The following is a 15,313-nucleotide window of genomic DNA, read 5'->3' as shown; positions in this document are numbered from 1 at the left end:
GAGCTTGGGAGAGAGGAAGGGGTAGGGGGAGAAGAAAATAGGACCCAGAAAGGTGGATGGTGCAATGTACGTGGCCGTGTTCGGCTCCTGTGAACCCAGGGCTTGTGTGGGGTGTGTGGGGTGAATGCAGTTGCCCTGCCTTTCAGCCTGGTCATGCATTTTTATTCTCCAATACACTGACCTCTACTGGCTTAACTATGACTCTTACTCATAGCTGTTTTTTTCTTAAAAATTTTTCAAGGGAAAAGGTTTTTAATCTATTAAAAGCTTTTTGTGTTGCTTTTTAGGTATAATTTTCAGAAAAATTAATACTTGCTTATAGGCCTTGTACAGTTGAATTTACATTTATCTTGGGAATTCCTAGCCATCCCAGTTGTCCATTTGACCTCTAGGATGCAGTGTCTGTTTTTTTTAAAAGTACTCTCATACCTCTGAAGATAAGGGGACAAATATTTTTATGTAACTTTATTTTAAGATGGTAAAATTTATCATTGCTCTTAATACATGTTGATGTAAGGAAGGTAGTATATTTAGTGAGAGCAAGAATTTAAAATAACTGCATCCATTTACTAGTTAGGGCAAATTGCTTAAGCTCTCTGGGTCTTAGATTTTCATCTCTAAAGAATGATTTCGGTTTCATAGGGCTGCTGTAAGGATGGGCTACTGTACATGCAGAGTATTTGGGGGGCTGTTATTTCTGTAGAAATGTTTGTTACTGTTATTAAAATTAAAACTAATATTATCCTGCCATCCTATTGACCTGTATAGCTATTTAAAAAATCTTAGAACAAACCTATACTAGCTATATTGACTTGTACCTTTTTTACTGGGATTTTTAGAAACTCTGTTATATATATGTATATATATTAGTAACTAATATATATATTAATATATACAATATATATCATAAATTTGTAACTATAGATCATCTGTGTGGCAGTTACCTGTGGAGCTATGTGAACACAGGTTGTTATGCCATGCTATTGTAATGTTAGCTGAATCAATGCTTACAGTCTTTCAGGTGCATACATTATAAGGTGATTATATCTATCTATCTATATATGTATGATACATGATATACATGACATACCTGACATGTGATATACACGACACACTTGGTATGTAATATATGTGTTATACATGGTACAGGTGTACATGAGATGTATCACCTTATAATCTATGTATCTGAAAGACCATGAGCATTGATTCAGCTGATGTTGCAGTAGTGAAACAGCCTGTGTGCACTTAGCTCCACAGGTAATTGCCACTCAGATGATCTAGAGTTATTTTAAACTCAGTATGTCATAAATGAAACGCTCTGTATTTTCCTGCCTCTTTCTCCCTTCCATGTTTGAGAGCAGTTCTACATAGTGTCATGGTTGAGAGAGCAACTGCTGAAGCTAGACTGCCTGGGTTCAGGTCGCGGCTCTGTATAACCTGAGACCTCTCTGTGCTTCAGAGCCGTCATCTGTAACATGAGATTAATAATCATACTTATTTTCTGGGATTGTCAGAAGGCCACGTTTGGGATTTTGTTGGCAAAACAGTCCCTTGAAAAGCCCTGTAGACTTCTTTTTGTTCACTTTGCATAGCAAATAAACTCTGTCAAGCATCTTGCCTAGTTTGAGGTCTGTTGTATTCTATTTGGGCCTCTGTGCTCTGCCTCTCCCTCTCAGGTCAGTATAACTGCTGTGACAGAGGAAGAAGAAAATGAATTTATGGTAGGTAACCAGCAGTTTCTGTTGCTTTGGCCTAACACCTATTTCCATTCATCCAACAAATATTTTTCATATATTTGCCCTATGCCATGCACTCTACCAGTGCATGGCATAGGGCAAATATATGAAAATACATGAGCTAGAAAAGAATGTTCTCTGTCCTCATGCTATGTTCTAGTGGGAGAATCAGATAATAAAACACATTTACATGCAGGTAGACATAACAGATTGTGGCCAGTGCGATGAAGGAAATAAATGAAATGCTAGGTAATGCCATCCTCCCAGAGTCAGCACTTCGTGAACCTGCCATCCTTCCCCATATAGATTAGATGCCTTTCCCAATGGCCTTGCATAGATATAAAATAGGTCACAGCTCTTATCTCTCATTGCTTTAATGATATATTTACTTATCTGTCCACATGGAGCTCCTCCTACACAATGCCTGACACATAACAGATGCTTAGTACATGTTACAAAACAAGATGTAAAAGGATAATTTACAGGACACTTTATAGGTTGAGCTAAAATCCTTTACATGATTTTAATCAAAGATTAATATATTCAATATGTTAGCAAAGCAAGAAAGTTTTGTATCTTGAATTCTCCCAAGCTGTGGTTGATTATTACATTTTTTAAACAATAGTGGTAATGACAATAACTATTGTTGGCAGTTATTGAGTGCTTGATATGTGCCAAGCACTGCATTAAGAACCATACATCTTATCTTCACAACCACTTCATGCAATACGTTCTAATTATAATTCTCATTTTTCACGAATGAAGAACTCTTGAATAACTTAAAAACACCTCCAACGCATATGTTCAAAATTGAATTCATGATTCTCACCCCACATCTGGTCCTTTTCCAGTGTTCCTTATCTCAGTGAGTGACAGCATCACCCATGTATTTAGAAAAACCCAAAGCCTAAGGAAAGACATTACTTTCCTTCAACTTCTCTATCAATTAACATGTATTCAGATCCTGGTAACAGAACCCACCTAGCAATGGCTTAAGGTAAAAAGAAATTGAATCATCTCACAAACATGTCTGAAGTTAGTCTAAAGGGTTGGTGGTTCAGTGGCCTTTCTCTCTGCCATCTTCACCATGTCAGTTTTTGTCAAGCTTTTTGTCTCATCATCAAAAATGATTGCCTCAACTCCAGGTCAAGCCTATATTGATTCTTCTTTTAAAATTTTTATTGTGGTGAAATTCACATAATGTACAGTTAATCACTTTAAAGAATATAATTTATCTTGAAAATTAGTGTATAGATTTATAGCGTTGTGCAACCAGCCGCTCTCTCTACTTTCAAAACTTTTTCACTACCCCAGAAGGACACTCCATTACCTATTTAGTAGTCACTCCCCGTTCTTCCCTGTCTTCATCCCCTGGAAACCTCTAAACTGCTTTCTGTCATTATGGATGTGTCTATTCAGAACAGATATAAAATGAATCATACAATATGTGACCTTTTTTGTCTGGCTTTTATTTAGTATAATATTTTTGAGGTTCATCCGAGTTTAACATTTGTCAGTACTTCATTCCTTTTAATGGCCGAGTAATATTCCATTTGTGTGTGTGTGTGTGTGTGTGTGTGTGTGTGTGTGTGTAGCTATAAATGCAGGCATTTATAGCTATAAATTTTCCTTTGAAGACTACTTTTGCTGCTCCTTACAAATTTTAGTTTGTTGTGTTTTCATTTTCTCTTATCTCACAGTATTTTCTAATTTTCCTAGTATATTCTTCTTTGATCCATTTGTTGTTTAAGGTAATGCGTAATTTCTACGTATTTGTGATTTTTTTTCCAGTTTTCCTCTATTGATTTTAGCATTCCATTCCTTCGTGGTTAGAGAAGATACCTTTTATGATTTCAGTATGTTAAAATATATTGAGAATTGTTTTATGGCCTAACATACAGTCTATCCTGAAGAATGTTCTATGTGCTTTTATTGTTCTACTCTAATTAGGTGGAGTGTTCTATGTGTCTGTTAGGTCTAGTTGATTTATAGTGTTGTTCAAGTCTTTTTGATCTTCTGTCTAGATGCTGTATTCATTATCGAAAGTGATATATCGAAGTCTCCAATTATTGAAGACCTTTCAATTCTGTCAGAATTTATTTGATATCTTTTGTAGCTCTGTAGTTTGGTGCACATATGTTTACAATTGTTTTACCTTCTTGATGAATTGGCTCTTTTGTCAATTCATAGTGTCCTTTATCTCTTGTAACAATTTTTGACTTAAAAATATATTTTGGACTTCCAGTCAAGATTACAGAGTAGGTAGATGCTCTGCTAGCCTCCTCTCATGATCACATCAAAATTACAGCTAAACTACAGAATAACCATCATTAAAATTTGCCTTACATCTAGCTGAACAAAAGTCTTACAACTAAGGATGTACAGAAGAAGCCACCTCAAGACTGGTAGGAGGAGCAGAGACGCAGACTTGGCTGGTCTCATGCCCAGATGTGGTGGCTAAAAATCAGGAGGGCTAGCTCAGCTATGGGTGTCCTCCCAAAGGACCGGCATCTTAGCCTTACACCAGGCTTCCCAGCCCAGGGTTTCACTTCTGGGAAGAGAAGTCCCCACAACTTCTAGCTGTGAAAACCAGCAGAAGTTGTGACTGAGTGAAACAGAGGGCAGCTTGAATTCCTCAGAGCCCGCACACTGATTTACTTGCTGATGGACCCACTTGTGCTAAGCTCCAGTGCTGGAGCAGCAGCTTGAAAAGTGCCAAGGATGAACTGAGTTGTCTGGCTTAAGGGTGAGGGCTGAAGGGGCAGCTTTCTCCCAGACAGAACTGCTGGCAGAAGCCATTGTTTCTTCACTGAGCCTTCCCCCTTTGTGGGATGCAGCTGCAGGTGCCGCCATATCTGAGTCCCCATTAACCTGGTCACCCAGTCCTCGTGATTTCCTCAGATTCTGCACCACCCAACTTGTGGTCCCACCCAAGCCACTTGGTGGTTTTACCATACAAATGGCCTATCTTGCCTCATGCAGACTTCCTAAAATCTCTCAAGTTGCATGAAACCTAGACAAACAGCATCTGGCCTCAGCTACCCTGTACTTCTTGCTGAGCAGCCCCAAGTCTAGCACTATCAGCAGCCAACCTCGGTTCATGGCTTGGCCTCTCTAGGCACCTCAAAGCCCAGTATAGGTGGCAGCCATCTGCGGATTGCTTGGTGGCTTATGCCTGGTGGCCCCAGGAAGGGCAAGGCTATAGCTGAAGTTGACTTGTGGCAAGGTTAGTCCCACAGGGGCCCTGAGCTGGTACACTTGGGGTCCAGCTTCAGATCAAGCTAGAGCACCACTTGGGTCAGCATCCAAGGACAACACACCCAAAGGTCAGACTTTGCAGGCACCAGGACCCTGCGAAAGCAAATCTTTCTCCATTGCTCAGCCCCTCACTGGCCAGTCCTCACAACCAATCAACCCGAGGGTCAGTCCTTCCCATTGACATGCCAACAGCAATCAAGGCTCAACTATAACAAGAGGGAACACACAATCCACACAAGGGATACATCTGGAACACCCAGCTAGGTGATCAGACAGACTGCGCTACTAGGTCCCAAAGGACACCTATTACATGAGATCACTCTACCAAGACCAAGAGACATAGCAGCTCTACCGAATACATAGAAACAAATATACAGCGGTAGCCAAAATGAGAAGACAAAGAAACATGTGCCAAATGAAAGAACAGAACAAAGCTCCAGAAAAACAACTAAACAAAATAGAGACAAACAATCCCAGATGCAGAGTTCAAAACATTGGTTATAAGGATGCTCAGTGATCTCAGGGAGAACTTCAACAAAGATATGAAACATAAAAACAGAGATAGAAACCATAAAAAGGAACCAATCAGTAATGAAAAATACAATAACTGAAATGAATAATACATTACAGATAATCAACAGTAGATTAGATGAAGCAGAGGAGATAATCAGCAATTTGGAAGATAAGGTAGCAGAAAACAACCAATCAGGACAGTGAAAAGAAAACAGAATTAAAAAATGAGGCTAGTTTAAGGGGCCTCTGGGACAACATCAAGCATATCAACATTTGCATCAAAGGGGTACCAGAAGGAGAAGCGAGAGAGCAAGGAATTGAAAACATATTTGAAGAAATAATGCCAGAAAACTTCCCTGCCCCGGTGAAGAAAGTAGACATATAAGTCTGGGAAGCTCAGAGTCCCAGTCAAGATGAATCCAAAGAGGCCCACACCAAGACACATCATCAGTAAAATCTGAAGGTTAAAGACAGAGAATCTTAAAAGCAGCAAGAGGAAAGCAGTTATCTACAAGGGAGCTCCCATAAGACTATAACTAATTTCTCAACAGAAACTTTGCAGCCAGTATGTTGTAGACTTGAAACTAGTATAATACTGTATACCAACTGGTTTTGAAAAATAAAAATTTATTTAAAAAGACATTTTTGTGTTATCAGTATCTCTCTACTACACCTTCTGATGGTTATTATTTCTGTGAAAAGTGAATTTTTTTTTTTTTCCATTCTTTCACTGTCAACTTATTTGTTTGGGAGTCTAAAGTGAGTCTCTTTTAAGCAGCATGAAGTAGGACCATGTTTTTAAAAATCTATTCTGCCTGTCTTAATTTATAAGTTTTTTCATTTACATTTAAAGTAATTACTTATAAGGAAGGACTTCTGCAATTTTGCTTTTTATTTTTTTTTTTTGGTATGTCACATCTCTTTTGTTCCCCAGTTTTCCCACTATTTCCTTCTTTTATATTTGCTTGAAGTTTTTCTTATGTGCCACTTTGATTTCTTTCTTTTCTCTGCTGTTTATTTTTTAGTTATTTTCTTAGTGGTTACTAAGGAGATTTTTAACATCCTAAATTTATAATGATTTTTGTTTATGGCTGGTCAGAATCTAGTGGTACTTCCCTGACTGCTTTCTCTCTCTTCTGAGCTCTCTATCTGGCCTGCCAGCCTCGAGTGTCGCTCATAGCCTTTGCTTCAGGATTACCCTCTTCCATGGTGGGCCTCACGGCCGGCCTATTAACTCAGGAAATGTGATTCTCAGAGCTTACTGTTGCCTGACCGTGCTTGGAAAAAGCATCTCTGGAGACAGTGGCCTCGCCTGGCCTATAAAACTATGGACTTACTATTAATCCTTCTATGTGTGTCAAATGCTGCATATTGTTTCATTTTATTTCTGCATTTCCTTCAGTAGTAAAACCTAATAGCTCCCCAAGCAGATGAATGCTTCTAGCAGACTAGGGCTAAAGTCATATACTTGGAGAGGCAAAACAACAAAAATAAGAATTTTCAAACACTATCAATGTTACATGTGTGTATATAGACATATATGAGGATAATACTTAAGAATCTTATGTAATTCTTCAAGTATACAAGCCTTCAATTTAGGATTTTTAGAGAGACATATGTGGCATGCATGCATGTGTGTGCCTATATATTACATATATAATATATATAATATATTACATAATCACATAGTTAAGATATATATAGTATATAGTTAAGATATGTTAGATAGGAACGTGTAAGTATATAATTAAGAGGTTTGCTTTCTGTCAAAGTTTTCCTATGACTAAAAATAACTTGATTGAGCACATATTTTCTTCTGTTGCAGGACAGTTCGTGTATGGTTAAAAAGAGATAGTGGACAATATTGGCCAAGCATATACCATCTCATGCCTTGTAAGTATCTGGATTTCTGTCTTAAAAAAAAAGATCAACCCTGATTTCCCTTCCCTCGGAGATTCCCTTCTCTGTATTTTCTTCTTGAGTAGGGAAGCCTGAAGATTGGGATTATCATTAAAATGGAAAGTACCATATTAAATCATTTTGGATTTTCTAAAGCTCTCAGTATGTAAATAAGCTCTCAGTATGAAATTGACTGTATATTCAGTTTCTGAATAAGATTAATGGAAGAAAGAAGGACTTCAGCACATAGGCTTTCTGGTTACAGTAATGTCTATCTCTTTTTTATTTTTTATTTAACTTTTTTTTGTAAAGTACTTTCTTAAACAATTCAAAATTTTATCCAGTGATTACATTTGTGAAGTAAATTTGTTCAGCATTGTTGTTATATTATTTATTCAAAATCAAGACATTCAACATTAAACATTCAGTTCTCAAAAGGATTTGCTTAGGATTCAAACATTCTAATTAGCAGTTAACCTCACTTCTCCAAGATCTTATGTGAGAAATATGTCTTTGTACTGGTAAATAGTGATCTTTTAAATAAACTTTTTAAAAGATATGATCGATTCTTAGACTCTTGCGCTGGCAGAAGTTCCCCCTGCAGGGAGAGAAGAGCTAACTCCACAAAATGGGAAATTTCTTTTTAGTCTGCTGTTTTATCGCTAAAATTAATGCAGTTTGGGCATCCTATTCCATGTTTATTTTAGTGTAAAATAATTATTCAAATTCATTATCAGTTATATTAGTAAACAGTTCTCTTATTCCCCTTCCTTCAAATCTTAATTAAAATTGATGCCCTAGATAATCCCTCAGATTTGTTGTTTGGGCTCATGTACCCTCTGGCTTGCTGCATTGTGCATCTCTTCCCTTGATAAAAGTATTCCAATTCTAGAAGTTCATGCCACAATGTACAACCAAAATAAGTTCATGCTCAGTTGTAGATGTGATTAAGTTTATGCCTCTGGCAAAAGAATACTGTAATAATGTGGACAACAGTTTTGCCTGTTTGTCAACCAGTGAATTATTAAGGATATAATGATTTTCTTAGGCTTTTCAGTTATCTCTTGAGGTTTTATATGTCTTTAGAATTTTGTACGATAACCACAAAGCTGACTCAAACACTCAACCCTGCATTACTGAAGAAGAAAACTTCTTGTACTTTTGAATAATTATGTTCCCCCCTTACATGGAGTGCCTGCAGTAGACACCATTATATGGCAAAGGCCCTAGGTGAACTTTTCTTGTCAGGCTGTGGTGGGTGGGGGTGGGGAGGCTTAGGTAAATGGAAAGAGAAGGAGATTCTCTGATTCATCTTTTCCCCCTGATTTTTAAGCAGCAAGAATCAGTCTTATCTACAGTCTTGTTTTTTCAGCAAACTTGACACAGTATCTCACTGAAGGAAACGGAGAAGGTCTGTAATCCAAAAAGTTGAAATTGACCCCAAAGACCTATCAGTCCTATGACTGAAGACAGAGGAGAGGCGGACCTGGGTGGAATGAGGAAGTCTTGGGGGTGCAAAGACCTGTTACCGCCATAACTGAAGGCAGAGGAATGGGGGACCTGAGAGGAATGAGGAGGGTTTGGGAGTGGCAGAGACCTGTCACCCTCATGACTGAAGACAGCGGATTGGGGGACCTGGGTGGAATGAGGAGGGCTTGGGGACAGTAAGCAAGAATCTTCTCGAGATAAACGTTAATTGGAACCTCATAAAGACACAGGATCCTAAGTAGTTGCTCACCCACTCCCTGCCCATACACACATCCATACACATTTTTGGTGTCATTCTCCAAAGTTCTCTTTATTTAAATATCCCTAAGACTACAGAGAAGCCTCAAGTTACATTTTCATAATGTATTAAGCTGCCTGCTAGAATTACTAGAAGACTGTTGTAGCTCCTACACCTAGCATAAGTGCTCAATAACTAAATACTTATTGAAAACTTGAATCTAACAATAAAGATAAGTTGCCCTGAGAACATTATTATAATTTTCCTAATGACCAAACATGATCTTTGAGAAAGAGGACTCTATGATTATTTGCAGATTTTGTCTATGGCGTTCTACTAAAGAGAGTAAAAAGGGATTAATGTGCTATTAAAATGTGGTCTATGGGCCAGCAACATCAGGATCACCTGAGAGCTTACTAGAAATGTAAATATTGGATCCCATCCCTGATCTTCTGAATTGGAATTTTCATTTTAATGAGAGCTCTAGCTAATTTGAATGCACTTTAAAGTTTGAGAAAATTGTCTTGTGACAATATACATATGTTTATATGAACGCATGTAAAGCCTCATGCATATATAGGATTGATTTGTAAATATATAGGTAGAAGTACACATTCTAGTTGATCAGACATTTACTGTGCACCTACTGCATACAGGCCATCAAGCTAGGTGCCCGGATTTGCAGATGAACAAGGCACATATATGTGGTCAGGATGATTTCTCTAAACTTTCATCGTTGGATGGTTCCACCGCTATGGAGAGGTAAAAGAACAAAAGGCTGTGTTCTTCACAGTTGGTCTGCAATTGGCTTTTATGTTCCCGGGAATCATATGCATTCAGAGAACTGATAGTCTCTGATCTCTGAGCAAGAATTTAAGTTTTGGTTAACTTGAGAGAGGGCAGACTCTTATTGCATAAGGACATATGCTGTGTTTTTGGTCAGTTAGAAAACCTGAAATAGCTTTTAATTTCCGGGAGATTGTTTTACATTCTTTTCAAAGATGTTTTGTTAAGAGGTTAGTCACTATTAACCTTACTATCAGTTATTTTGTATTAGTTACAAAGTAAGTGAAAAGGTCACAGTGAATCTGGAGGCTATAATATGGACACCACGGAGGCAGACATGGCCATATTGTTTGTTTATAGTGGTATACAATAAGTGGTATTCCAAATTCTGAACAAAACATAAAATATCTTGTGCATGTAACATATGGCTTATTTGTTTATTTTGTCCTTTAAAATACCTTTTAAATACTGTATTTGTTATGTTCTGGGTAGGATATTAATATTGTGTAGCATTGAGAAGTATTTGAAGTTTAATGGAGGGAAGGAAACAGAAGGCCTTAGATGAGAAAGAATGCATAGAGAAGGCTAAGTTTGATGGCAGAGGGTGAGCCTGAAAGGCAGAGTGCGATAAGGCTCAGTGAACTTGGGAGAGCGGGAGACAAGAGAAAGATGAGGAGCGGACACACCATGATCAAAAACACAACTGCTACTTTGGTGGTGTCCTCGTGCCCTGTCTTTTCTGAGAAACTTCGTGTCTCCCATAGGAGGGAGCCAGACTTGCCTGACTAAGGCTCTTTGCCCCTGAGCCAGTCTGATTTTTCCAGGAATTTAGAATTTGGAGTAGGAAATGCTAGTCTTAGCCTGGGTTGGCGTCTTGAGCTAGGAACATGCAAACCCCTAGAGGTATGAAACATTTGTTTGCTTTAAGAAACAGTGAAAACTGATCTGCTTACAAAGAAGTGTGAACAGAGAGGAAGGACTGCTTGGCTCCAGAGGGAGAGAATCGTGAGTGAGTGATGTTGAAGGTTTTCTTCCTAATCCTCCTAACTAACCCCCAGAAACTCTCCTTTGTTCCTGCCTTTGAATTCAAGAGATACTCCCCCTCCTCCTGGATATACCCATTGTGCTTAAGTTCCTTGTAACTGTAAGTAAGTGACTCAGCCTAGCTCTGATTGTATACCTCCTAATTCTTCTCCGTTCAGTTTCTCATGGATCTCTGTGATCTTTAGAAAGGACTGAGCCATGTCCCTGTTGGTGTCACTATGGTGTTGAGCTGAAAATAGTCTGAGAAAAGTGAGGGCAAGTAAAGAAGAAAAGCAGAAAAAAATATTCTCCTGTACTAAACACTGTGCAATGTATTAAGGATATAGTGGTTAAATATGGCAGATGATGCTTGTCTTAATGGTATGCACAGTCTGGTGGGGACGGCAGACCACCACGCATGATGTGTGTTGTAAAATAGGAAAGAGTCATAATGGAAACATGATTACAAAGGCACCCTGAAGCGTGTCCATTTAAAACCTCTGCTGTCTGTAGAGAATTTGGGGTGACCGATGACCGGTTTTGTAGTTTCCTATAAGCTGATTTTTATGGATGAGTGTGAAATATGAGCATTTCCTTATGAAATTCTTTCAAAAAGTAATATCCTCTTGACATAACTCACATAGTACCTGCTTATTGCCTATGGCAAGATCAAGTCACAGCCTACTCAACTGGGACCTCCCTGGGCTTGGAAACCAGAGGGCGTCATCATCTAGAGTTGAGGTTTTAGGTGTACCCATAAGTGTGATTATTTGTTTCAGGCTTATAATAAATACCATTTCAAGTACCATGTTTGTATCACACTACAAAGGGGAACACACACACACGCGCGCACGTGAAAAGCACAGGCATTTCTGTTTTCATGGTTGAGCTATTTTAGATTTGCTTTACCAACTAAGACAGAGGAGTAGAGGAGAGAGATCTCAGACAAGAGCCAGCATGGCAGGTGTTGAGATTTTCTTACTCTATTAAAGTATTGGGTATCGTGTCTGGGTGTTTATTGCCAACTTTTCCCCTTGGGCACGGAGAATAGGTAAAATAGCTTGATTGTCAACAATGTAGTGAGTAGGAGGGTAAGAGGGCCAGAGCCTCAGGTGTATCATATAATTGGAAAACCTTTGTGGGTTTGGTAGTTCCCAGGGCAGGCAGGCGGAATTTACTTTGGCTTCTAAGTATTGATGAATTTGTCCCAAAAGCAAAACAGAAGACAGTTTTTCAAAGATAATTACAGATAAAAGGCACACCTAATAGAGCCATACAGTGAACTGTTTTGTCTTATTTCCAGCTCTCTCCTATGGCCTGGTGGTATTGCCAGTCTGAAGTTGTGGTTGGGCCCCACAGTTTTCACACAAGTATGGCCATTTTACCATTTGCTCAGCTAGCTTTTAAAGTATATGAACTCTAGTCCTTCTGAACAACAATTTTGAACTGTCTGCTTTCCAGTTTTTATCAAAAGTCTGGATGAGAGAAAGACTGTTTATGGTGGCAGCGTGAAGGGTGTGCTGTCCAATTATCCATCTATACTCTTGAGTTTTCCTACTCTGTGTTAGCCCTTTGCAGAAATGCCTTCCTTCATTGTTCCCTCAGCTCATACTGTTGTGTACATTATTGCTGTTTGTGAAGTAATTGTCTACCATAATGCTGAGCACCCTTTTGATGAGAAGCACTAAGCAGTGAAGGAAATTCTTTGCTCTCCCTCAGGTGGAACTTCCCAGCCTGTGCGCTACAGCTTCCTGGGATGGTCCAGATGGCTTACCGGTCCAGAGAATCCATCCCCTTCCAGGGTTGAGGAGACCCAGTCATTTGGGTCCTCACAGTCTCTTCCATTTACTCCACTGGTTGTACAAATCTAATTTTCTATATCAAGCGAAAAAGGTTTGGGGGAACATCCCTAAGGACCTCTGATACATGGTTCTTAGGGGTATATGAAACACGGAACCTGTTGTTTCCCGCCAGATCTTTATTCTAACCTTCTTTCCATTCCTTAGTCATGACTTTTTGCTTATTTTTATCATTTGGTTGTATCATATCTGCTTTTTAAGCCATTTTAAATTCTTTGTGAAATGAGGTAGGGAATGCATTAAATAAATGATCGTGGGATGACTAGAGAGATGAAGTTTGAACATAGTCTTGCTATTTACATTAAATCTACCCCAAAACATGCATCAAGATTGGAATACAGTAGTCCCCCTGATCCGTGGTTTCACTTTCTGTAGTTTCAATCAACTTGGTCAAACATAGTCTGAAAATATCAAGTGGAAAATTCCAGAAATAAGCAGTTCATAAATTTTAAATTGCACATCGTTCTGAGTATCTCTCACTGTCCTGCCACATCCTGCCTGGGTCGTGAATCATCATTTCGTCCTGAGTCTCCATGCTGCATATGCTTCTCGCCTGCCATTCACTTACTACCTATCTGGCAGATCAGATCATCTGTCACGGTATCGCAGTACTGGTTTTGAAGTCACCCTTATTTTACTTAATACTGAACCTAAAGGGCAAGAGTAGTGATGTTGGCATTTCAAATGTGCCAAAGAGAAGCCGAAAAGTGCTTCCTTTAAGTGAAAAGGTTTGTATGTATAGGAAAAACATAGAATATACAGAGTTCAGTACTCTCTGAGGTTTCAGGCATCCACTGGGGATCCTGGGGGGTCTCAGAAGTATCCCTCATGCATAAAAATACGTTCAAAATACCTCGTAGGTTAGAACCTGTGCCTGGGTGGGAAACTGGTATTTGATTTTCATTTTTGCTACTAATTTTCTAAGTCAACTTTGATCAAGTCCTTTACATTTTCTCTGTTCTGAAGCCTAACAGATAAACTATTTTCTTCATTATCAAATTTGCAAAATAATTTAGGTTATTAGATATGTCAAATAAGTATTTGTAAAGTTCTTTCAGGTTCTTGGTGTTTAGCAGTGGATACTGTATAGCTAGCTGAACTTAAACCAGAGGGATTAGGAAGAAGTCGCTATTGTAAGGGTGTGGCTGGATTGGTTTCATTTCCCTGTTTGTTGGGACTGTAGTCCTGGAGCAACAGATAACTTGAAATTGAGTATTTATAATAATAAAGTAGTTAATATGTTCATATGTTTTTTATCTGGGATGGAAATGAGTTATTCTGTATGTAAACTACAAATATTAATTTTCCTATTGGTGAGGTCCGAGGAGAACTTTAGTGCTTTAGCACTTGAAGGTGGTTCGTGTGCTATCCAACCTCTTTTGCTGAATTTATTGGGGTTTTGGGAAAAATTCATGTGGATAGATTAGTGATAGAAAGATATTTAAAATAATAGACTTGGCAGTTCTTTTTTTTACAAGATAATATTTGTTTTGGTGACTTTTAGACAATACCTTTAATTCTATTGAGGGAATTTATTGTTTAACATATATCTTATTTCAAATAACTTCTTAGTTCCTAGTTGTGAAGTATATTGTTCCTTTGTTGGTTTCTTTTTAGTATAAGTTATATTATAGAACCATATGTAAAACAATAAATTGTTTACATTTTCAAAAATGTAAATCTGACCTTTTAATTTTGTGTTTAAGAAAAAAGAGGTGTCCAAGGAGCTTTAGATTTTTAATGGAAATAAAGGAAAACATAGATTATTCAAACTTAAGATAACAGATATTAATTAATATGAGTAACTATAGCACTTATTTAACATACTCTTGTTCAATTTTCATCTAACAGTAATTTAAAATTTACTGTAGTCAGATCACTTTACTGTAAATTAAAACTTGTCAGGGAGAAAAGTGACTACTGCTAATTTAATTTTGCTGATGTCACTAAGACTAAATGAAAAGAAAACAAATGGTTAATTTTAGTCGAGTGCATAAAATATTTGATTTAAATGAAAAATTCTTTTTAATGCTAGACAATTGAAGTCCTAAATACAAGTGTTCTTAATAAGACATGAGTTAAATATTTTAAACATAAGAGATATTATCTAGTGACAAACAGGGCTGAATGAAATGATGTCAGTAAATTAAATCTTTGCTTATGGTGGCGGGATGCTCCTTGAAGGCTTTGCATTCAAAGCCCTCTTGTGTAGGATCCTGCCATTTACCTACTCCAGGATGCTTTAACAACTGAAGATTTATTCACGGAAGTACTGTTGTTTATTTAGTTTTAAAGTTCCCACCAGCACATCCCCTGAAGGTTAGTTTCTCCTGCTAAATAATGCCTTTAGCATTGTAAAGCGGTCAGAGTGATTGAAGTCTAGAGCTTACCCTGCAGTGAAACTTGTGTTTATTTGAGCAAAGTTCACCCTCAGCAAAGCACAGAAAATAAATTAGTCATAAAATGAAAGAATTACAGGTATAAATAATAGAAATTAGGAAACTTCCCCCAGA

General features: G+C 38.0%; 1 protein-coding gene across 3 annotated transcripts in view; it reads left to right on the top strand.

Moving 5' to 3' along the window:
- WDFY2 (WD repeat and FYVE domain containing 2) overlaps positions 1–15,313 on the top strand; it is a 149,504-nt gene that overhangs the window by 53,825 nt on the left and 80,366 nt on the right. For all 3 annotated transcript variants that reach the window (XM_036228526.1, XM_016143071.2, XM_016143072.2), the window contains exon 2: positions 7,333–7,400. In XM_036228526.1, the coding sequence (XP_036084419.1) occupies positions 7,333–7,400 (68 nt within the window). The remainder of the gene's footprint in view (positions 1–7,332; positions 7,401–15,313) is intronic.

The sequence above is a fragment of the Rousettus aegyptiacus genome, unplaced genomic scaffold, assembly GCF_014176215.1.
Source record: "Rousettus aegyptiacus isolate mRouAeg1 unplaced genomic scaffold, mRouAeg1.p scaffold_m13_p_11, whole genome shotgun sequence".
Lineage (NCBI taxonomy): Eukaryota > Metazoa > Chordata > Mammalia > Chiroptera > Pteropodidae > Rousettus > Rousettus aegyptiacus.
Note: the sequence above shows the minus strand (reverse complement) of the source record. Positions and strands in the feature narration are given on the sequence as shown.